The sequence below is a fragment of the Ostrinia furnacalis genome, unplaced genomic scaffold, assembly GCF_004193835.3.
Source record: "Ostrinia furnacalis isolate ACB-3 unplaced genomic scaffold, ASM419383v2 OfSCF2082, whole genome shotgun sequence".
In the NCBI taxonomy this organism is placed as follows: domain Eukaryota; kingdom Metazoa; phylum Arthropoda; class Insecta; order Lepidoptera; family Crambidae; genus Ostrinia; species Ostrinia furnacalis.
The window spans coordinates 95,113-120,959 of NW_021132321.1; the positions used below are offsets into that span (position 1 = coordinate 95,113).

Genomic DNA, 25,847 nt, shown 5'->3' on the forward strand with positions numbered 1-25,847 from the left:
ACCAGTGATGACTTATGGTTCGGAAACGTGGCCTCTCACTATAGGCCTTATACAGAAGCTCAAATTGCACAGCGTGCTATGGAGAGGGCTATGCTCGGTGTTTCTTTACAAGATCGAATCAGAAATGAGGAGATCCGTAAACGAAGTATAGTCGCTGACATACTAGCCCGACGGATACAAGTTGAAGTGGCAATGGGCAGGGCACATAGTACGCAGAACTGACGGCCGATGGGGCAGCAAGGTTCTGGAGTGACATGCAATAAATAATTTGAATTTGGAGTGGAGGCCGCGTACCGGAAAACGCAGCGTGGGACGTCCACCCACAAGGTGGACCGATAACATCATAAAGGTAGAAGGAAGGCGCTGGACGCAGGCCGCTACCAACCAGGCAACATGGAAAGCAGTGGACGTCCTATGGCTGAGATGATGATGATGATGATGACTTACACTTGCAAGGGATATTTGCCGATTTAGCTGCTCTTTAAAACTCAGCGATATGGTGTTTCAGAATCAGCGTCTCGTATAAAACTCACTGGCCGACTAGCGAATTCACTTACGCATGCGGAATGACGCGTCATTGTGCAGGTGTGAGTGTTGTGCGACGAAGTGCGGGTGCGTTCAATCAAAACTTCGCTTGTTTTGCATCCCTGTTGCATTCAATAGATATTTTGGTTTATGATTTTATGATAAAATTTTTGGGGTATAAGTATTCGAAAAAACCGGATTTCAAAGTAAAAATCCGGATTTTTTTATAGCCTCAAAATCCGGATTTTTCAGATATTTTCGAATTTCGAATAATCCGGATTGCAATCTCTAGTTGTAGTCATACGCGTCATATTTCCTCGCGTAAGATGGCGCCACCATCCCTCGTCCAAATTGGCGCAACCACGCCCTCTTCTCCATTTCCCTCTGTTTCGGACTTTGGGTAGTCGATGTTTTGGCCCGAGCCATGCTCTGAAGATACGACTCGTACAAACTCATCCTAGGAATCACAGAATTATCCTCAGCTGGCTCTAAAGGCACATTTATTGGCTCAAACGGCAGAGTTACATAGTACTTTCTGGGATCAGCGAAGAAAGTTTGACTCTGAGTAGGCAATTCTGTCGCGTTCGTAGTCGGTTTGACGGTAGTTGTGGTGAAAGATGTAGTGGTAGGGCGATTCTCTTCGTCCCAAATGACGGAGTCCACCCAACGGGAGAAACTGGCCACCTTGGGGAATGCGTGCACTTTGGTGTAGATGGCGCAAATGTGCAAGAATGTTGAGATGCCGACGAGCGTGTTGTTTTGGACTACTGCGCCGCCGTTGTCTCTCTGTGGGAAGAAAAATTAGATTGGCAACTTGGATAGAAAAAAGACACTTCAAATAAAACAGAAACACGGGTCTCAACGCGACATTTTCATATTGAGTTGCATTATCGCCCGTATTCACAAACGATACTTGCTTAAGTGAAGCAGCAAATCGAACGCACAGCGTTGAATAGAGCTCTGTGATTGGTTCGCGTGTCACCCTGTGCGTCCACGCGGGCGTATGTACTCACGCCATGACGTTTCGGCTGCTGTGCTGCAGCCGTGGTCACACGCAGACTCAGTATTATATCAACAGCATAGCAGCCGAAATGTCAAGCCGTGAGTACATAATTATGTAATTCATAGAAAAAAGACACTATAATTTCTTGGAATTTTACAGAAAAGTCATTTTTCCCTCTCTTTGCTCCTATAAATGCTCTAAAGTCAATAACTTTACATGAATCATAACGCCCGTATTCACAAACATTACTATGAGGCCTCACAGTCCGCGTGGCGCACAGGGTGACACACGAACCAATCACAGTTCTAATCAACGCTGTGCGTTCGATTTGCTGCTTCACGCAAGCATCGTTTGTGAATATGGGCGTGTGTCTTGCGAAGTCACCCTATGTAATTTGTCCCTAGTGTATACGAAGCTTAATTCAGCTACGTTAACCAATTTGAAGGAAGATTGTGTGTGTGTGTGACTTAAATGGCATGTCATTGTGATGTAATAGCGTTAATTTCAGGCCCTCGTTAATCATATTTTATCATTTTAGGTTAGAGCAAAAGCTCTTATTACAGTGTACCGCATTCTTCCATAATTATTCAGTGACAAGTCTACCACAAACCTTATGCTAAAATTTTTACATGGCTAAATAGGCATAAGTACAACTGACAAAATGTAATAACACCCACTAATGAAATCCCTATTTAATGCAAATAAATGATATTTGATTTGATAAACATTTAAAGTTTCAAAATTCGACAGATTTTGTAATTTAGTGACATAGGAATGTCTTCAATATTTATTTCCAACTTCATTTATTTATTTCTAAGGCATAAATGCAGATAACAAACTAATAATTTTAAACAGATATAGTTAAAAACCATCGTGGATTAAGTGATTTTGTTAATTTCACAACATTGCCAGGAGGAAAATACAAACTTTATAATACTAACATTAAAGCACATAATTATTTAAGTTACAAACATAATATTTCATATTCGTAGCTTTGACAACTCGAACGGCAAAAGGAATAACATTATGGCTACACAAGAAAATTAATATCTTGATATTAAACGTGATACCGCTGAGTGCTGCCAGAGGACGACCCTCCTCCCTCCATCGCAAATTTGACTGTATACCCTCTTTAACATGTCAACGCTTGGAGCATGGATGCGGGCTGTATTCTATTTTGTAGAGTAGAGATTTAGACTTTAGAGGACTCAATAGATTTTTTAAAATAGATAAACTTATTTATGTATTTAGTACGAGTAACGGAGGCCTATAAACAATCTCATCTCAAATTACTTATGGCCCCGCCTGCCCCGAATCTTTGGGACGAGTATAGTGGCTTAACTACTAAGTTTAACTGACCGCAGTCTCAAACGGATGGTCTCAACTCTCAATAACTGATGAGACCTACTGTTTCAGACTCTGCGGTCTCAGGTTCGATTCCTAGCGTGGCAAGATTTTTTGTTACGTTGGAGGCGGAGACGTTTTTCTAAAGTCTGCTTGCCTATTATTTGTGTATCCCTATAACAATAGCATTGTGCAGGCGAAAAACTCTATCAGTGTAAAATCGTAATTAACGCGTGCAAACCCGCAGACTGAAGCTAGATGTAATAAAATACTATGTGTGGCAAACCGAACCTCTTTGCTTTTTATACTTTTTTTTTTTTTTTAAAGAATAAATCTGTTTTTTGTTAGCTGTCTTGTAAGCAACGTCTCGAAATTAAACGCGAATTTACTTGGATATTTTTTTATATTTTTCACTCTTTTACCTCTGATCCCTCACTGTCCTCAACACTATGATTATGTCTTTTCTCGATCTAGACTTAGCTCTTCTTTTTAGTTAAACATTAATAACCACAATGCAATAACTTGTTAAAACGGGAAGACTCCAGCGAACTTCCAAGGCCAAGTATGAAATATCTCGCCAAGATGACGGGGACCGCGGGGTTTCATAATTTAGGCCGCGGAATTGAAATTCGCGAAGTAAGCCATCAGGTTTTAGGGTTCCTTGAGGGATAGAGAGTGAAATGAAATAAATAACTAAATAATAATCCAATGAAATAGATAACTAACATATTTTTTTTTATATAACATATAAAAATTTCATAACATAACATATTAACATATACAATTTTGTCGACCGTTTGGTGTAGTGCTCAGATCATAGATTCTATGATCTGAGGTGTAGTGGTTCAGAACGGACTACTATGCCGAGAGCTCCCGGGTTCGATTCGCGGTCGGGCAGAAAATGAAATGATGAATTTTAATTTCTGTGACGGGTCTGGGTGTTTTCTATGTATATTAAGTATGTACCTATTTACAAAAAAAAATAGTATTTATGTATGTTTATATCCGTTGTCTAGTACCCATAGTACAAGCTTTGCTTAGTTTGGGGCTAGCGGCGCAGTTTAAAATGTCCCAGGATATTTATATTTATTTATATTTTGTATTTATATAAAGCCAAATTAATATAAATAAGCAGAAGAAAATAAGGATCTTGTTAAAAGCATTCTGTTTGTTTGAAATGTTTATTAGTAGATTTGCACATCAAACTATTTTTGATGCAAAATGGCTTTTATTATAAGGAGATAAAACTCCACTGTGTTAAGTTTGATGTACTTGTCCTCCATACGAGATAATTGAGTAGAAAAACTTAGGTAGTATTTTTATCAATTCAAATAGTTTTCACAGGATTTGTTCTGTATGATATTAATAATTACCTAACAGAAGTGCCTAAAAACAGAATGTATCTAAAGCCCGGTCCGTGAGCACGTAGAATTTTGTCCAACGACCCCAAGCTACCCATCCTTATCGCTCGCGCGTAATTATGTTGCTGTCGCGACTGTGCGACGGGTGCCCGCAGTGAGTATGGGATGTAAGAAAGCTAAGTTGGTCGTTGCAGCTTGTTCTTTTATAGGTTGTTCAAATCTACGGTTGTTGTTTAACAAGTCTTTGTGAAAAGTAGCGCGCTTTTACACTTCCCAGTTCTAATACTTTAACCCTACCACTGCTTCGGGACTATAAAAAGGCCATGCTGAGAAGAAGCAGCGCAAGACCTCTGTCAGCCTCTTTACACAGAATGTGAAAACTTAAAAGTTTTAAGTATTTAGAACCATTTTCGCGTGATTCAGATCGCGCTTGTCCATTTTCGGAGTTCACGCGTGAAATATTTGTAGGTGAGCGGTTTAAGAATTTGGAGAGCTTATTTTTTCATTAAACGCTGAAGTTTCAGTATACATTTTGCAACTTTGTTGGTGGTTTCTAAGTGACGTCACAGTGAGTAGAAGTTATATTAAAATCTTAAACTTACGCATATTTGTGTACTAAATAAGACTAACTAATCGAAATAAATAGGCGCGAAGGAGATGCGCTAAATTGTAGCAAAAATTTGCATTGAAAGGAAATTATTTATTTGAGAAACTTTTGATTTCACTTAACTCAATTATAATTTATGTTTTTATTTAACTCAATTATAATTTATGTGTTTGATACAAAATAACTTTGAAACGGATTAAAACTTTCTAGAAGAGTCTGGAATTCAGACGAAACCGCGGTCAAAAGCTAGTAAGTACCTACTAACATAAAATGAATTTATGCCCATTTTATCTGCTTGAAGATTATTTTTATGGTTAGACTAGACTCTTAAGAACCATTTTTATTACTGTAAGAGTGTAAAAAGTATTGGATTTATGAGAGATATTGTACGAACAGTCAGTAACGTAAAATAGAGATATTTTTAATACGTTTTAGCAATTAAGCTCTAGTAGGTACCTAATGTTATTAATGACTGGCGAAAGGTTACTGGACTGCATCCCACTTAACATCAGGTGCGATTGTGGTCAAATACCTGCCTTGTTATGCATAAAAAAAAAAAAAAAGATGTTGGTACTACCTACTCCAAAACGAATAGTGTAAAATATACATTATTGCTACTTTAAGAAACCGTACTGAAAGAAAGCCAAATATTGATTGAACTATAGTTCAATCAAAAGCGGTATACTGCTTTTCTACCACTAAGTACCTACTACATTGTCGTATTGTCGTGATAAAAAAGTAATAAATACAACGTTGTAATAATATGATGACTACAGCCAGAAAAAGGGTCAATATTGATTCAACTATACCGCTCCTCTACCACTAAGTTGTTGTTTACGTTGACGTGCTGTTGACCGTACATTGTCGTTATAAAAAAGTAAAAGTAAAGACATCGTTGTACGACACGTTGACTACAGCCGTTTCTTCCAAGCAACAAGTTTTTATAGCTGCTCCACTTTACTAAGCTAAAGGAAGGGTCTTTGGACAACGATATCGCATGTTGAGACTACAGGTTGATACCGTGTCAAGATAGCTCGTTATTTGTGGTAGATTTGTAGCTGTAAAGGCAAAATGATGTATGGCAATTCGCAAGGAAATTAAAATGTAAATAAACTGATGCCCTAAACTCTAATATATTCAATTACATTCTACAATTATTTTATTGTACACTTGTAGCTGTCATATAAAGATGTTAAGCTTCGTTGCTATCATGATAGGTAGCAATATCAATTCAAGGCAATATAACAAGCTCTAAATTATTTTTCTTACCCTTACCTATTCCTTTAGTCAGCTAATAGTGTGTTTATTTCAGTACAGTCTTTTACGATTGTTACCAACAGATGGCGTTGTCTACTTTTACATTGCGGTAGAGTGTTTGTCTCCATATTTAAATACCTCAAAACTTGTTTTTTTTAAGCGTTTAGTTGGTTTGGTTCTTAATGAGAGTACGTACCCGACAGAAGTGCCTGTTCGGATCTTGCACCCCTCCAGAGCAAATGTAGTTGCCTGGCAGCATTCTTGTATACGGCTCGCAGAGGGAAGCCTCGATCAAGGGGGTGTTCACCACTCGGATGTGCTGTAAGACCAAGCAGATTATTAGAACTACCCTTAAAACGGGACTATTCCCCCCTTTCGTTCTCACCACTGCAACTCCTGTGTAGCCAGGATCTACAGCTTGACCGCCAATAAAAACCCAACCAGTGAAGGTCAAGTTTATCCTGGGGGAAGTTAAACTGACCGAACTATCCTTAGTATAAACGAAAAAGTTCTTGGGTCTTTATTTATGTTCGTGTATCTACCCAATAAACTAATTAATCATTCTAAACTGTATAAAAGAGTTCATAATGGCCCTGAAAATCAAATTACTTTCATTGCAGCCTTCAAATCTAGTTTTGGTTGAAGAAAGTTAGTCAATAGAGTTCGTGAACTTTGCTTTCGCGAAGTTTCTTTTGCCACCATTTTTGCCACACAACATCTACGGGAGAATCGCAATATAAAAGCTTATAAAAAGGATGTGAATTGATACCATATTTAAATTATTAATTGGAAATTCTAACTCCCTTAAATGTGTGTTAATACGACTGCCCTTCTGACTGATCGGTTTCTTGCAAACGGCATGTTCGTGTGAATTGTTGATATTAAAACACGTATACCTACTACTAAATGGGGTCCCGTAAAAATAGTTCCCGCAAACAACCGTCTACTGAAAAACGGGTAATCTCCGTGTGGGAAAGACCCCTTAAACTTCATTTGCAAGGTTCAACTTACACCATTTCTTTTTCTTGTACCTCTAACGAGATCAGTTTTTTTTATCACGATTTATGTTTATTTTCTCTTATGTTAACTTACCCCACTAGGCGTCCAAGCGATGATCTGAGCCAAGTACCCCAGGTTGACCTCGTCCTCCGTGTCTGGTAGTCGCACCGGCCCCACGCGGGAACCGAACTCCAGACTCTCCACCAGCTTCACCGCCGACACTTTCATGTCGAAGTTGTTTATTAGCATTTTTATCTGGAATTAAATACAGGCACTTTTATTATTATAGTCTGGTCTGTGAGCACGTAGAATTTTGTCCAATGACCCCAAGCTACCCATCCTTATCGCTCGCGCGTAATTATGTTGCTGTCGCGCTCGCACGCTCACTGCGGGCGCCCGTTGCTCGTTGATTACAGACCGGGCTTTACCATGTCAGCCTATGGGGCAGTCCTCTGCTGTACGCAATGCCGGCTCCAAAATCAAAATCAAAATTTTCTTTATTTGTTTAGACTAATTAAATTAGTTCTTGCAAATCGTCAAATGCTCTTAAGGAGCCTATGACATGTCTCATTCTTTTTTTGCCCTACCAGCGCTTCGAGACAAACATTTGGCAAGTGCTGAGAAGAAGCGCCGCAACAAACTCAGTCACCACTGTCTGCCGGTTTAAAAATAAAAAAAAATATAAAATCCAAAAATTGGTTCCAATGACTCTTGTTTTTTTTTCGTCAGGAAATGCATGAAATTGCATACCCACTGGCCCGGGGGAATCAGTGGGTTATGTGAGGCTCTCCCTGCCAGATGGACAGGCCTACTCACTGAAACCTGACGGGTTCCAATGACTCTCGTCCAAAGTGCGTGTTCCCAACATTGGTGCCACCTTTCCTTTCCCAAAATTGGTCAAATACCTGCCTTGTCTAGAAAAAAAAAAAAAAAAAAAAAAAAAAAAACCATTTTCTAGAGACGTACGTTGGACGAGTGGCTTTGATACCAACGTTGGAGCCAACGTGTGAAGACGAGCTAAAGAGTGCCATCTCCCGATTTTTTTATCCAGCCACTTTATGAGATCGAATGGAAACTCGGGAAAAGTAGATAAGACAACTGCTCAATGGACCAACGACCTCAAGAAGTTACAGGCTGTCAAATGAGAAATATTTTTTTTTTTTTTTTTTTTTTTTTTTTTTTTTTTTTTTTTTTTTTTTTTTTTTTTTTTTTTTTTTTTTTTTTTTTTTTTTTTTTTTTTTTATCCACAACGAGGAAGCTCTTGGCCTGTATATACTTATAAATAAAGGCAAACAAAATAAGTTCTTGTAAAACCTACTCTACGGGTTACGATTACGATACTTTATGAAATAACTACTTTTGGGTAACCTAAATAAATTCACGCGCTAACTAAAAATTTGCCCAATTCAAACTAAAATGTCTTGCTTCCAAAACTTTGCCCAACTTTTCTGTGTAAAATGAGAGCTAAAGTTTATTTAAGAAATAGCACAAAAACATTTTCGTTTCAACTCAAGCTCATAACTCAAGAGTAAGAAAAACAAAAGGAAAAACATCCTTATTTATTCAGCACTTCAATAAATGCAGTTCATTCTGGCCCCGAGGACATTCCGGAGGGGAAATCCCGGGACTAACCGCAGTTACCCGTTTCGGTCGCCTGATGGGGCGCTCGTTTAAGGCGGTATCTATGTGCACTTACCCTAAGTGTAATACTGAAATTCAGCCATTAGTATATCACACTAAACATAGCATATTAAGTAACTGCAGTAGGCAATCACACCTTGTTCAGTGTGATTTTTTTTTTATGTGATAGGGAGGCAAACGAGCAGACGGATCACTTATTTAACTACAATTTTCGGGGAATTGCGTTTGATTTTGATTTCTCTCAACAAATTGTTAGTTTATTTACGGTGTCAACTATACTCAACATCAAATAAACCGCACCTTCCGCGACGCGAACTTTAACGATTTTCTTCTGATACAATCATAGTGCCCCAACAATATTGGTGTTATTTGAAAGCCCAATAAATTTCCTTAAAGAAAAACACATTTAATTTCTTAATAAATGATTAACATATACCATAAATGTGACTTGAAAAAATACCTCACTTTGGGCCCACCTATGGGATCAATTAGACCAATTTTTATGGTTATAAAACCAAATAATGATCTCACGTGTCCTTTTTAACAGATGGATAGCGATTAATCACAACTTAACAGTTTTATAGCCATAAAAGTTGACTTTAGCGTAACTACCTATTTTTTGAAGAAGTGACTCTGGATCCTTCTAAAGACACATTTTTGGGGCAAAAACCTTTCCTTTAATGAAATGAAGGTTAGAACTAGGCTTTTAAATGGTGCCAATATTGGTAGGAAGTGGGGTTGCATACGTTTGAAAATGCTTGTCGCGGGAGGTGCGATTTATTTGATGTCGAGTGTATCTAATTACAGTTGTTGCAATTCACGAACACGAGTGAGCTTAAAATGTGTGGTGGCTGGCTCGCTACTATTAGTATTTTAAAAGTTTGGATACCTACACATTAACATACATTATCAGACAGACATAACACTATCGTTATAAGTGCATGGATACGTACACACACACAAGTAAATCTCACCTGCCTTTGTGAGTTGCATGAACTATAGTGATTGTTAAAGAAAGGGATGTGATAATAGGTTAAATGACAAAATTTCAATTATCTGTCCGTCAGACAGATTTTTTTTTGTAATTAGAAAATATTAGACTCATATTTTATATTTTCTTTCATAATTAAATAATAACCGTGCTACATCGAGTTGAAATGGCGCGATACATCACGCTTGAGTAGAATTTTTACTCAAAAGTGACGTCACGCGACATTTCAACTCAATACACTGTAATTATTCGATTATGGAAATAAAATAAAAAATATGAGTCTAATACTTTCTAATTATCTGTCTGCAGGACTAAATAGAATTTCGATTTCATTACCCAGTCATCATCCCTATTGAATGAATAAAAAAAATATATGTTTAGTTTTAGGGAAAATCCGTCTTATACCATGAACATAACTATACTCTGATTTTTAATTCGACGGAATTTTGACATTTCAGAAGTGTTGCTAACATTGAAACATTCCCACTAAGAAAGGAGAGCATTTTCACAAATTAATGATAGATCGCCCGGAGTCCTGCCAGCAGGACTTAAAGTACTTCCGGTAGGACGCAAAATTAAAAGATCACAGTTTCGTAAGTATACATTGTACAAATTTCAAATTTACACGAAAAAATAGAGTGTTTCTCTCTCTTTCACCCAATAGTGCCCAAGATCGAAAAACGCGACTAACCGTTAGTCGGAGCCCGATGGCGCACGAGTATACACGGGGGCAGCGCGTTCGCGCTCGCGCGACACATTTTGACGCGCCGGGCGTGGAGTCGGCAACATTTTGGCGATAATATTATAATGAATGTGAAGTATTCCAGCCTAATCAAACATTTATAATTTATTTCTTGTTTTTGTTTTTAATTTGTAGTGTATTTGTAAGTGATAGGTGTAATTTCTAATACAAAGTGACGTACCAAAGTAATTAATTTAAAGTTCCTTATTATAGTTCCTATTAGTTAAGTTGAAAGAAGATAAACAAGTTTATAATATATTAAGAAAAGTAAAATACTGGTTAAACAAAATGATTCTACGACATGACTTTTTATTTAATAAACACTAACCAAGTGTTTACTACTTCTGGTGAGGATGAGTTCAAATTTGAAGGTCACCGTACTGCTGGAAGGACCAGCAAGCAAACACGTACAAATTGCGTACTGCGGGCAGGACTTGCGATAATCTTCTGGCAGGACGTTTAGAACAAAAGACCAGTCCTTCCAGAAGAGCTTCCAGCAGGACAAAGCACCGGGCGATCTATCATTAAAAAATAATCCTTTCGTGAATTTAAGGTTTCACTTGAAAAACTAAGGCTTAAAAATATACTGATCATTTCAAAATGGTTATTTGATTTTTTATTATCATATTTTTGAAGTTACAAAAAAAATTGGGAAATTATTTTTCTATTACTGGACTCCCTGGCCAATAATCCATGGGTTACAAACCTTTTTTATGAAAATCCTTTTGTTAATAAAATCTTAGCTTCATAAAATAACCAATTTAACAAGATGCCAATTTTATAATCCAAGTTGATTATGATGACGATAATGATGGTTGATGATCAATACATATTTTCGTTTATGATAATATGTTGTTTTACTGTGTTAAAAACACGTTTTTTTCTATTTAATCTCTAAAATGTACATAATAATTAGTGTACATTGATTTCACAAAACAAACAATAGTTCATTCTTGTAAGTTGTACTTGATGAAATTTCATTTCATATTATTTATTAATAATTCAAAGCAAAAAAGGCTTGTGACCTCTGAATTGTCAAAAAATGACAGCTGTCAAAATTCCGTCGAATTAAAAATCGGACTTTAATTCACATACGCTAAGGTCCCCGGAAATGGTCAGTACCTTGGAAAGGGATCCTCCCTTGTTGTTATACGAGCTCCCAGTCCTCACAGTGAAATTTGCGAGGTTCTTGTGAGTCACATACGAGGATATAACGTCCCTGTGAACAAAAACATGGGTTTCAACAGATAAATTAAAAGGACAGGGACGGATTTGGAGATAACATCGTTTTACAGTTGATTTGGGACGCGGATTGGAAGGATTTGCGCATTTGAATGGAAGGATTTGATTCAGGGCTCACAATCAAGTATGATTATGATTGAATTTGATAATTTTTAGATTTTTTTTTTGTTTTACTAAGAGATTCGGGTCGTCTTGCTGTTTCAAATTGTACTTAGGAACTTTTTAGACGTGTTAAAATAATAATGTCCAGCATTTCAGACTTATTGTCAACGCAATTTTTGGGTTGTCTTGAAGTAATCATTTCCAATTTAGGAAAAATTCAAGTGAAGAAATTACCTGTGAGCATAGGTGCGTTTTGTGTTTTAGTATCTATTTAAATCTACTATCAAATATTGAAAGTGTTGTTATACAAAGTTTAGTTCAAATCTCACTTTCATAAATATTATTTCAATTTTTGGCACGGCTAGTAAAAAACTCAATATGCGAAAATCAATCAATCCACGTCACTTTTGATGTCCACTAACATGAAAACATGTAAAAGAGTAAAACGTAAAAGGAATACGCTTATCATCGGCACTGCTATGATTGATGGGGAAACTTGTTTCAATATGTATGATATCAATATTTTACGGGATGTTCTTGTCGAGAAACATATGTATAGAAAAATGGTCAAAAATGTTTTGTGTCTTTTTTGACGAGAATTTTTGAACGATTAATATACCTACTTAATTGAAGGTCATGGACATCTTTTTCGATAAGTACACATCGGACAATATATATTTTTTTGCAAACTCGCTCCTACTACCTCCGAATAAGATACCACAATGTTAAGCTTAAGGTGCTGTCACTGTATTTACAATCTTTTACTCCTACCACAACAACGCAGGACCGTTCATTATAGAAAACCTTGGGGGAAGCCTTTGTCCAGCAGTGGACTTCATTTGACTGAAACGACGACTCCTACCACTCAAAAATGTTTACGAAACATTTGTCACAGCATGATTTATTACCATGGAAAAAAACACAAACCCATTCGAACAATAAACAAATCGGCAAGTTTATTTAACTTTCCCGACCACAAAAAAACTATACAGTTGGGAAAACAATAGAAACTTCATTCGACTGTTGAATAATTCAGGGCAATTTGACCCCTACAATCGGGGGACGGATTTGTCGCGAATGCGGCCCTGTGCAAACAAACTATTGTGTGGTTGCGTGATGGGCCCGACCATTTCGAACTGCTTCCTTACTGCCTGTACAGCTAAGTAGTCTGGGTAATTCAGCAATTTTTCTTGTGCCAACCTAAGTTCTGGCGCAAATTCTTAAAGAAAGTTCAATGAAGTTGAGTCAAAATTGCGCCGTGGCGCAATAAATAGTACTTCTATTCACTTATAAATATTCGCCTCTTCCTTGATTCTACTTTTCATCCCTGTTAACACGCCGTTGGTCAATTTATTCCAAAAACCGGTTAGTCAGACGAAAAATGTAAAATATAGAAAGAAAAGAAAGATTAGTTACATTTCACAGATGTTATTTGCAGAAAAAAATAAGACAACGTACCACACCGCAAAGATTCAATACCTCTTTGTGGCATTCGGTTTGAATTTAGCCTGTTTTCTATGGTCTTAATTGCTTAATATTAATTATACAGGGTGTTTGGTGCATCGTGTGCCAAAATTATTTGGCGGATAGAATGGGTCATTTAATATATTTTCAGCCCCCATAACAAGTTTCATGCCTGGCGGCTACTTTTATATGATTTTTTTTAGTAATTTCACCAAAATACCCAAATCGCATCATTTAATTTCGATTAAAAAAAAAAACTACTAGGCGTAGCCTCAAAGTAAATATTTTGTTTTGACGTGCATTGATGTAGGGTTGCATCAAATCTAAATTTACTGGCAAATATCATCTAGTTTTTTTTAAATTCAGCTTTGAAATTTTCCGAAAAGTTAAAAATGGACTGAACATTTAAGTTTACATGGCTATAATAAAAAAATTAAAAGAGATAGCGATCTTCGGATTTTATCAAAACTTCTCTAGTTTATCCCCATTCAAACGGTATAATAATCTTGTTTAAATAATAACAACAACTTCACAAATTCCTTAAATTAGTGCATTGACTCTACTCGGACTGATATTCAAATTTTGAATTTTGAACCTTTTTTTTACTTTACAATAAGTTCAAAGCAGGTAAAAACTTAACAAAATATTTACTTTGAGGCTATGCCTAGTAGTTTTTTTTTAAATTGAAATTGAATGATGCGATTTGGGTATTTTGGTGAAATTACTAAAAATTTATATAAAAGTAGCCATCTGGCATGGAACGTGTTATGGGGGCTGAAAATATAGGAAATGACCCATTCTATCCGCCAAATCATTTTGGCACACGATGCGCCAAACACCCTGTATAACTTTTAGGGTTTTGTGAAAATGAGTAAAATACATCCATACATCCCCACAACGTTTTTACAATAATTTCATGTATAATTTTTGTTTCATACGAGTTACAAAACTAGTTTATTCCAGCGAAACCTCAGCCCATTTATGCGATTAATTGCTAATACACTAGCAATACAGATACGCAATGGTCTAAGTAAATAGAAACGTAATAAACGACAGAAGTTGGTCAATATAACATCCACCAGTGATTTCCCAGAATCCATCTCTGGCGAACAAACTATTGTGTGATTGCGTAATGGCTAGGACCATTTCAGGGCGGCTCGAACAGGTTTCCTAGAGACCAAGCACACTTGAACAGTTCGTATAAAGTAATACAAAATCATTTTCGTACGATTTATTGCATGGGATGCAACGCATGGAATGGAATAATTCTTGCAGTAGCTACTCTGTTAGGTTACTGTCGTGTAATAATTTTTTTAAATTGTTGTGAAGCGTATTCGCAACCTTAAATAGTACTTTATATCCCACCAAAAACATTCTGTAAAAACTAGCCAAGTCTCGATGGTGCTGCTTGTTTATCTCTAAAAAGTAATGAAATCTAGACAAAGTCGTGCCAAGTCTATAATGGTTCCTTACTGCGATTTCTTTATTATTATAGTTAATGTTGTGTGACTTGGCCGTTGAAGGGTGACAAAACCAGGTGCTCCATGATATCGTTGCACCAATCTGTCGCCAGAACCGCTACCCATTGACGATGGAAAATTGCCACTTGGAAAACGTTGATTCAACTATAACCAGTCAATTGTAGGTTTAATAAAGCTGCGTATTTCAATAATACTTATGTATGATTATCTTAATAAAGATTGTTCAACGGCCAAGTCACACAACATTAACTATAATAATAAAGAAATCGCAGTAAGGAACCATTATAGACTTGGCACGACTTTGTCTAGATTTCATTACTTTTTAGAGATAAACAAGCAGCACCATCGAGACTTGGCTAGTTTTTACAGAATGTTTTTGGTGGGATATAAAGTACTATTTAAGGTTGCGAATACGCTTCACAACAATTTAAAAAAATTATTACACGACAGTAACCTAACAGAGTAGCTACTGCAAGAATTATTCCATTCCATGCGTTGCATCCCATGCAATAAATCGTACGAAAATGATTTTGTATTACTTTATACGAACTGTTCAAGTGTGCTTGGTCTCTAGGAAACCTGTTCGAGCCGCCCTGAAATGGTCCTAGCCATTACGCAATCACACAATAGTTTGTTCGCCAGAGATGGATTCTGGGAAATCACTGGTGGATGTTATATTGACCAACTTCTGTCGTTTATTACGTTTCTATTTACTTAGACCATTGCGTATCTGTATTGCTAGTGTATTAGCAATTAATCGCATAAATGGGCTGAGGTTTCGCTGGAATAAACTAGTTTTGTAACTCGTATGAAACAAAAATTATACATGAAATTATTGTAAAAACGTTGTGGGGATGTATGGATGTATTTTACTCATTTTCACAAAACCCTAAAAGTTATACAGGGTGTTTGGCGCATCGTGTGCCAAAATGATTTGGCGGATAGAATGGGTCATTTCCTATATTTTCAGCCCCCATAACACGTTCCATGCCAGATGGCTACTTTTATATAAATTTTTAGTAATTTCACCAAAATACCCAAATCGCATCATTCAATTTCAATTTAAAAAAAAACTACTAGGCATAGCCTCAAAGTAAATATTTTGTTAAGTTTTTACCTGCTTTGAACTTATTGTAAAGTAAAAANACAGAAGAAATAGGCACAGCATGACAGCATATCAATTAAATATTTATATGCTAAATACTTCATAACTTTTTATTTTATTTTAATAAGGCTCGTAAACAAATGGAGTAAAAATTGAGTACCTAAATATTGGTATCAAATCTTTACTAAATAGCTAGGTAGGTATATGCCTTTCAAGATAAGATTACGTAATGTATAAAAAAACCCGGAAAATATATTTTTAATAGACGAAAGTTTATGCCAAAGTCTCAAAGTGTGCAGGGGCCATTACACTGCCCAGGGACTGGTAGGTTAATCAATTCGATGCCGTCAGAGCCGAAGGGTTAACACACGAACGGAGCGGGTCAGTTTTTGTTCTAGCTACCGTTTTGGGGTTAATTTGAGTAGGACAATAAAGGTCCACCTTTTAGTACGATCATTGTTTTTGTAGCTAATGATTTATTAGATGGGTTGCTAATGTAATGTCAGGAGGTGATTTATTTGAAATTATGATGTAGTAGAACAGAATTATGATGTAGTATTATAATTAACTAGCGGCCGACCGCGACGTCGTACGTGTAGATCCCGTTTTACCCCCTTAGGTGTGGAGATTCGCAAAATACCGTCTTAGTGAGCACCTACGTTCTAAAAGAAACCTCCATGCAAAATTTGAGACTCCTAGCTAGACTGACATATCAACGCACAGCCTAAACGGCTAAACGTAGGCACTTGAAATTTGGAAGGGACGTAGCTTAGGTACCATAGAGGTGCACTAAGAAAGGAATTCCCGAAATTCCCACGAGAACGGGAATTAGCGGGAAAAAACATTTGTATGAAAAATCTAAACCGCGTAAGATAGATGAAGGGGGTAAAACGGGATCCACGCGTCGCGGGCGGCCGCTAGTTTAATTATAATAGGATCTATTTTGCAAAAAACCTATAATAGTCGAATTAGCTGTCGAGTGTACTAAACTTGAATTTTCCTGAAATTATTCAAAACGAGTTAGTTGCCTGTTCTTTGGGAAAGTTATCATGAAAAACTTGTTTAGATAGAGTTCGCCTTGATGATAACAATCTTTGAAAAAGTTTAAATTGGTTCAAAGAACTTATTTATCGATAGAGCCTTCTGGGAAGTTTGTTAGTAAAGTACCGATTTACATAGATCTTTTAATTTTATGAAATAAATCTACCACATGGCCCTTCTATCTTCATCATCATCATCATTTCAGCCATAGGACGTCCACTGCTGAACATAGGCCTCCCCCAATGCTTTCCATGTTGATCGATTGGTAGCGGCCTGCGTCCAGCGCTTCCCTGCTACCTTTACGATGTCGTCGGTCCACCTTGTAGGTGGACGTCCCACGCTGCGTTTTCCGGTACGCGGCCTCCATTCCAGGACCTTCTATCTTAGTGTAATTACATTCCATTTTGCATTCATTCAGTGTCGAAATCAATTGTCTTGCTGTGGTATAAGAAGCGGCCTAAGTGAGGAGATTCTTGCGAATCTATACTTCTATACTATCTTATAAATGCGAAAGTAACTCTGTCTGTCTTGCTGTCACGCCTAGACCACTAAACCGATTTTGATGAAATTTGGCATAGAGATAGTTTGAATCCTGGGAAAGGATATAGAATAGTTTTTATCCCAGTTTTTGAAACAGGGACGCGCGCGATAAAGTTTTTCTGTGACAGACAAAATTCCACGTGGGCGAAGCCGCGGGCAGAAAGCTAGTTCTAAATATAGAGAATGCTTGCAACCTAAGGACTAAGTACACGACAGTTTAAAAAGTAATTTGGGTTCTTCAGGTATTTTTCAACGGGGCAATAACGGGGAAGCTCGTGGCCTGAATTTTCAGACAGATTCAGTTTATTCCATAAGCTATTATTGATACCGTTTGATAGAACTTATGAAGCACTTTCAGGGTCAGTAACCAGATTTTCGATATCATGTATAGTTTAGAAATAATAAACTGAGATCACTTATCGTTTCCACTCTGTATATTACAGACTCTATGGGGAAACAGCCTTTCTCAAAGAAGGTATCTATTCCTTAACACCTTTGCTGCGGCAGTAAATTTCTAATACTTTTCATTCCTTCGGTACAAGGTCATTAAACCTGGTATTAAAACTTACATTGTGGCGGCACAAGGCTTAAAGACCTTGTAATATTTAAGGTATATTAATTTTATTTTTTGCTTCATGTTAATAGATATTGTGTTTTTTTTCTTTGAATATTAATAATAATGCATTTATTGACATACACCTGAAGGCGTTCGTGAATAACTTGTTTAGTATAAAAATTATAGCTATATTCAAAATACAAGGCTTATGCACCCTGTGCCGCACTGAAGTAGGGAAGTCTGGTGGGTATTCTAGGGATGTGAAATACAAATATCGATAGTTTAAATTAAGATTTAATAAAAATTTTAAAAAGTAAGAAACAAAGATGTTTTAATAATTTAGTCTAAATATTTTACAAATAAGACATACGTGCATAAATACTTAAATAAGCTATATTTAAAGAAAACATATTATTTAATAACATTTAGTTACAACTTAAATGTACTTAAATGTTTGTCACGAAAAACATTATTTAAATTAGCAATAAATCGTGTAGCAAATTAAATTATAATCAATTTGCAGTTTTGATTTTGTTTGTTTCTCTTGACGCCATGTCGACATGTGCGTTTCTTACGAATGCGAGGCAACACTGGCTGCACGAAGCTAGCGTGGGGTGCGGTACCAGGTGCGCAGGGTACAAGGTGCTTCGACCTGGTTTCGCATTGTGAAGACATTTTATTACTTCCGTGCGGTACCAGGTCTAAAAACCTGGTATTAAGGTAGGTACATCATTGGATTCTATTTGAAGAATACATCATAGATATATATTCATCACTTTCGTACACCGGACCCAATTGAAGTTATGCCTTTCGCACGACAAGGAAGACTATAATTTTCTTAGCCGCACGGTAAGCGAGACGTACACAAGGTCTATAGACCTGGTTTCGCACTCAACGTGTTAATCTTATGTATGGTATTGCAATGAAGAGGTTCCAATCAAAAAGTAAATAATTTCTTTGTTAAAAACCTGTAGCTTTTGCCTTATCCCACACGTCATCTTTGGAAGGGTGACCCAGTTCGAAGTGCAATTTGTTCATTGAAGGGTCGATGTTTTATTTCATTGTCGGACTTCAGCATATTGCTTCTGATGGTTTACAGACTTGTCTTTTTTTTCTGTTTTTTCACAATCTTTCAAAGGGAAGGGTGAATGGGTCGGACTGGCTGATCCATGATCCAGGAACGCGGGTTCAAATCCCGCCGCCGCTCGACTATTGTGGTGAGCCCACTCGTAACATAAGCATATTTAGCTTACCACGAGGGGCTAACGGGAGTATTAGTAATTTGTGTAAAAATAAATTACTAATAATATTTTAAAAATAATAATTTCAGAGCATCCTAAGTATCTTTGTGCAGTCGACAGTGCATCGGACATTTTTGTTGCAGAATTATCACTTAGGCCCAGAACACACGGTGAAACGCAATTGCAACGAAACTGCAACTTCTAGTTACAGTTTACAGTCCAGTTTGAAACCGGTTTGAAATGGTCGCGTCATGTGTGGTCTCTCAACGGGATCTATGGCAGAAACTTAGATGCTACTCAAAAGTAACTAGAAGTTGCAGTTTCGTTGCAATTGCGTTTCACCGTGTGTTCTGGGCCTTACTAAGGTGCTTATGTCAATGTTGAAGCCTGTTCTTATAAGGATTTGCCAATTATTTAATATTTTAAACTATTATGTTGCATCGCGCCGGAGCAGACGACGCCGCATCTCTTCAGTCTGCCCGCGACCATGACTCGTGCAACCGAGCCGAAACGTCGGGAGGGTAAATATTATTTACCGTTAAAATAGATATTGTTGCAATAAATCCCGTGAAGTGATAATTTTGCCAATTATTGTTGTTTAAATTTTGTCGTCTGTTTATAATCAACTAATGGTGGCTCAATTGTTGTCACCATATTGAGAACCTTGCTGTGATGGAGTAAGGTTCAACATAATCAAAGGAAATCTTTTTCTCTATACCTGTTAAAGGGTTAAATTTCTTACCCAAAACAATTTCGGTGAAGAGTTTAAACTGTCACCTTTACAAGTTGCAAACTGGGTTCAGTTCGCTCAAAGACTTTAAATTGAAAAGTTTCTCTTTGAAAACTTCAAGCTCAAATTCTTATTTTGCTTGTATCCTAACTCTTAATGCCTCTTGAGCTGGCTCTTAGTAGCCACATCTTAGATAAGAACAGCCAGATAATATAGTTCAAATATGTACTGAAAGATTATATTATTCTGCCTTCTTGCTAGTGCGCAGTGCTCTTGAAAAAGACAATTAAAAATTTTTGACCGAAATGTTGTAAGTGAACATGAAGTAATGCACAAAGATAAAAAAAAACTCCACGTATAAACCCAATTTTGATATTTTAGCATTATTATACTAGTATTAGCGTTTACGGTATTGCCCCAAAAAGGAGTATATAAAACATTGGGGCAATACCGTGCATTCTACCAGTTTTTTTATGCATTGTAAATTATAAATGACAGCAAACGTTTGATGTAAACTCACACTAAACCCCCTGGCTGTTGTCCCCACACTATGGCTCAAGCTCATTAATTCTACCAGGGCCATAATCATCGCAATCCAAACACGGAACTCAATTAAGACGTTTGACTTAGTAGTTAAGATACAAATTAACGATACAGTTGCAAATTAAGTCGAGTTAGACCCTTTACCGAATAAATAAACATTAAAATCACTCGAGTTCACTCGTTTGCAGATTCGGGGCAAGATGTTGGTTTTGGAAGGATTTCCGTCTTGAATGTGGTTTAAGTGTTTGCACATATTTTATTGGATACATAATTTTCTTTAAGTATTGGAAACAAAACCATGACTGAGATTCTTAACACTTTACTTTAATGAAGAGGACAGTAGAGCAGTAATAAAGTACAGTTTTGAAACTTCAAAGTTGATTCGTGCACTAGACCAGAGGCCAGTATGCCTTTTTCAGAATGGCAAAACAATCTATAGAATCACCAAGGATAATACTTTTATTTGTGTAGCTGGATGTGATGAAGGTGACAATAGCATTACTTAACCCTTGGACGAATCATTAACCTTTCTCGAGCAATTAAAGGTCATAAAGGTGTTGAGTACTTTAGATGTAAGAGTTATTCTATTGAACGGCCTAAACTTGAGTCATCACTGCTCCCACCCACACTAATTTTGACATCAAAATACTGTCCTCTAGACCAGGGTTTCCCAATTTTTTTTTGCAAAGGAACCCTAATTGATTATACTTTTCCTAGCGGAACCCCCGTACTACTCCGCCCGCACGTCCTGCCCCTCCCTTGTGTAAACAAGTCGGTGCGAGCGAACAACGTCGGTCACGAAACGTGGGATAATATTTTTTACGGAACCCTTGCGGCCTTTCCACGGAACCCCAGGGTTCCGCGGACCACCTTTCGGGAACCGCTGCTCTAGACTGTCTGAAAGAGACCGCTTTATAGCGATAAGAGTGCCTAAATCTTGCTCTCACTTTTCTTTATTTCTTTTTCTTGTCTTGTCTCGTGTATAATAAAGTGTCCTCTATCTACTCACGAGTCGAAGCATTTCGACGAGGTGAGCAGCCAGTAGCTGTTGAGCACCGTAGCGCTGCAGACGTATGAGTCATTCTTGAGCAGCGACGCAGCGTACGGGTGCTGCACTATCTGAGTCACAGCCGCTCCCACCCGCTCGCTGCTGTCGTCTCCGTCTATGTCTATATTACCTGGGAAAAGACAAGGAAGTTTTAGACTGAGTTGCACCATCTTACTTTGACTGTAACAAACGTCAAAAATCTGTCAAACTCCATACAAAAACCACTAGTTATCGTTATAGTTACGGTCAAAGTTAGGTGGTGCAACTCAGCCTTAGACAAACGCATTTTTTAGACAGCAAGAAGGGAGAAATCATCGAAATAATTTGGACTACGCACTAGATTTCGCGATTCGAACTTTCTCTTTTTTCAACTGAACTGTACCTACTGCAATCCGTACACCTTACTTTAGTGCGACTCAGTGCCGTAACTAGGGCGGTGCCAGCGGTGTCCAGGCACAGGGCGCAGACCCTGGAGGGGCGCAGAAATGACCAGACCAAGCATTTTTCAAGGGCGCAGTTTTGAAAGCTCGCACCGGGCGCATAAAAGGCTAGTTACGGCACTGGACTGCGACTTTAGCATAAAATCTCTGTTAGCGATCTAGTGCTGCATATTTTAATAGTTTGGTTAGATGACAAAACTTATGTTTGAACGCTGCAGCGAAATCTTTCTAAAATGGAGCAAGAATTTTGCTTACGATAACTCTCTAATCCTTTATACCACTATGGGAGAAATATGCCACCATCTGGTTTCTCCAACCCGTCTGGTCAACGTGGGGGTAGGTTTAGGAAGAAATCTCAATTTGCCTCTCGTAAATTGAAGGGAGTCAGGAATACCTGTAGTTGAGAGTAAATGATCTGATGATGATGATGATGGAGAGAACTGGCTTTCTATACAATCGTCGTTTTTCTACACTCAGATGTCTACAAATAAGCATCGATTAGCTGCTTTTTGGAGATATAAGAACAATTCGGAAGTAAATGTTCTTGTTATAAATGTGAGGATACCAGGAGAATACTCGTATATTTGGGATTTGGTAACATATTGATTACATTGTGCATGTATTTATTTTGTAAATTACCGGATTCATCTGTGTCCTGCTCACTCCCTATCTTGGCTGCCGTATGGTAGAGCGAGACAGCGAACACAGCTACCACTGCGCTTGACCACATCTTGTGTTGGTACTGACCGTGAGTGTAGCGAAGGGCTCTATTGTTTAAGGTTTGACTTGCCATAGAGCTATGAAATGTTTTGTGAATGGATAAGGTTGAATGAGATTTTATTTCATAATTTTTAACTCTGTACTTAATTTCCCACCATTGCAGCTTCTGTAGGTATAGCCAGGATCCACTACTGCACTTTGGCCTCCAATGAAACTCAACTAGGGTTAACGAATTTAATTAGAAGAGTTTAAATTTTTTTTTTCTAAAAACTGCCATTTACCTCAGTGTGGAGGTGCCTAGATGCGGGCGGCGCAAGTCCAGTCATTGTAGGAATCCTTAGGTAGGGGAGGCCTTTGTCCAGCAGTGGACGTCATTTGGCTGAAACGAATGAACGAACGAACCTCAGTTGCTTTAAAAGAACATAGCACATAAATCGGTGGTGTCATCTTATTTCGTTGTACAGGTACGATGTTGTGATAAAATTTTAAGTTTATATTTATGCATCCAATTATTATACTAGTGTAATCTATACTTATAATAAATCTGTAGAGAGGTCAATTCTGTACATGAAATATATTTTCAAAATAACTATCAGAGGGTGATTAGTGATCGATACTGATGCCAAAAATGCAATCAATAAAATTTTTGTCTGTCTGTCTGTCTGTATGTTCCTTATAGAAACAAAAACTACTTGACGGATTTTAACGAAACTTAGTACAATTATTCTTCGTACTCCTGGGCAGGTTATAGGATACTTAGGAATTCCCACGGGCACGGGAATTAGCGGGAAAATCCTTTTGTATAAAAAATCTAAACTGCTTAAGTTAGACGCTTGAAATTTGGCATGCAGGTACCTTAGTAAACTCAAAGCTTAGTTACAACAGGATATTGCAAAATTCCCACGGGAACGGGAGTTAGCGGGAAAAAACATAGGTATGAAAAAATCAAAGAAAGAAAGATAGATGAAGGGGGTAAAACGGGAACCACGCGTACGAAGTCGCGGGCGGCCGCTAGTGTGTAAATAATTATATTAAGTATCCAATTCATAGAGGTCGATATCAATAAGTTAAGTAGGTACCTGTTAATTTGTATATTATCGCAAATTTCAGCCGAATAATTTTCAACAAAACTGCCGGGAGCCCAACTAGGTTCACAGTTAACTATGTAGTAAATGTAAAACGAGTACTAACAATTCAAACACGTTAGTTACGGTTAAATATCGAATTTAATTCGGCCATGCGGCATCTGGCCAAGCAAATTATGGACTACCCGTAAATTATGGACTACCCGTAAATTATGCCGCGGGCAGGATATATGGGGTGACATTCGGACCCTTCTCATTCCAAATAAATATGGAAATAAGGCTCGAGAGCTCGCTATTTGATGATAGGATTAAACATATTATTTGGATCATGAAAGCGAATATAATATAAATTCATATAGGTCGGTAGGTTTCGGTTTTTAAGAAGGGATCTAAAAAGTTTTATTGAAATTGTGTATCGATTGGGTGAAATTAAACCACTTACCTAGTTGGTTCTGGAAGCTTCTTCTTAGTTCTTTTTCTATTACTTATTATAATTGCCCCAAAGTTAAGGAAGAAGGAATGTAGAGTCCCTAAGCCTTATTTTGATCAGAATGGAAATAATATTATTATAGTGATTGAAGTTCAATATTTATACAGACTGCATTCACAACATCAGGTGTGATTACCGTCAAATAAGAAAGAAAGAAAAAAGATTTATTCAACATCATTACACATAACAAAGACAGATCTTTAAAAATGAATGTACACAATGATACTGAAAAGGTATCGAATCAGCATGAATAGCTAACTGAACAAAATTTTCTACATAATCATAGTATTTTTTTCCTTATACTTACAATAATTTGTCATATTGGAACGTGTCGTGTAAACGTTGATATAAAATCACAAATTATACAACACAACATAGAATGAGGCAGCTGGATTTTGAAACCATAAGACCTTAGATTTAGGTAGGTACAATAAACTTACAAGCAGCACAAGCGATATCAATAAAAAATGTACATAGTATATGCTCGTTGATATAACTTTTTGCCAACACAAGTCAGCGAGCACTTGTGAATGATTTAGATCCCCGATGTGGTGTTATTTATTTTCCCGCCGCGAGTGGCATAGTTAATACTTGATGGTGAACGAATTGACATAGAATGTCTATTTTTCTTTTGAAATGAAAATTTACTAATAACAAGGCTGCACTGTTGATTAAAGATAATAAGTACTAGTACATATTATATAAAATAAAGGTGATATGCCCACAGGCTTCCAAGTAGAATACTACTAGACAAGCTGACGTAGTGTGAATAGCCCCCCATTTGGTGGACCGACGATCTGGTGAAGGTCGCGGGAGGTACCTGGATACGGGCAGCGCAGGACCGGTCCTCATGGAAATCCTTGGGGGAGGCTTTTGTCCAGCAGTGGGCGTCATTTGGCCGAAATGAGATCCAATTTTAGATCCGATAGAATAAAACGGAGACAGTATTTTCTCTTTTTCGAATATCTAGATCACAGCAGTTGCAACAAGTGATCGCTACTCTTAAGCTGAGTTGCACCACCTTTTTTTAACCGTTACAATAACCGGTGCTTTTTGTATGGAGTTTGAAAGATTTTTGACGTTTGTCAAAGTTAAGGAAGATGGTCCAACTCAGCCTTAGTGCTAAAGTACGGCCAACGAAAAGCGATACCAAATGTAAACAAACCTCATGTCATGAGTGAACCCGTCTGACTTTGACATATTTTGGCGGAAGAACGAGACATTACGACAAATACACAAGATGGGAAGAGACAGAATATATTGTCAACTCGACAGTCGTATCGACCTTTTGTATCGCTGCTAGTTGGCCGTACTTTAGATGAATAATGCCACCTCCATTCCTTACTAAGTCTTTACTAGCTCCACGTTCCAGGATGTTATCGTTGGGCCAAATGTTTGTGTCAACACGTCGATATCGAGCGCCGCACGGTGGGCCAGAAATCGACCTCCCCTTTCATAGGATTTTTTTTTAAAAAAATTTAGTTTTTAGCACTTTAAAGTATGCAGGTGTTTTGAATACATTATAACATTAAATTAAATAGTATTCACG

The 25,847-nt window shown here is 37.4% G+C and overlaps 1 protein-coding gene across 1 annotated transcript; it reads right to left on the minus strand.

Annotated features, from left to right (window-relative positions):
• Positions 1 to 813: 813 nt before the first annotated feature.
• Positions 814 to 22,821, minus strand: LOC114354596 (trypsin-4). The gene is made up of 6 exons (XM_028307067.1): positions 22,643 to 22,821; positions 21,525 to 21,693; positions 11,593 to 11,689; positions 7,190 to 7,351; positions 6,294 to 6,416; positions 814 to 1,311 (listed from the first exon to the last, which is right to left on the minus strand). The coding sequence occupies exons 1-6, from the start codon at positions 22,794 to 22,796 to the stop codon at positions 814 to 816; spliced, it is 1,203 nt and encodes a 400-aa protein (XP_028162868.1). The 5' UTR covers positions 22,797 to 22,821.
• Between the last annotated feature and the right edge of the window lie 3,026 nt (positions 22,822 to 25,847).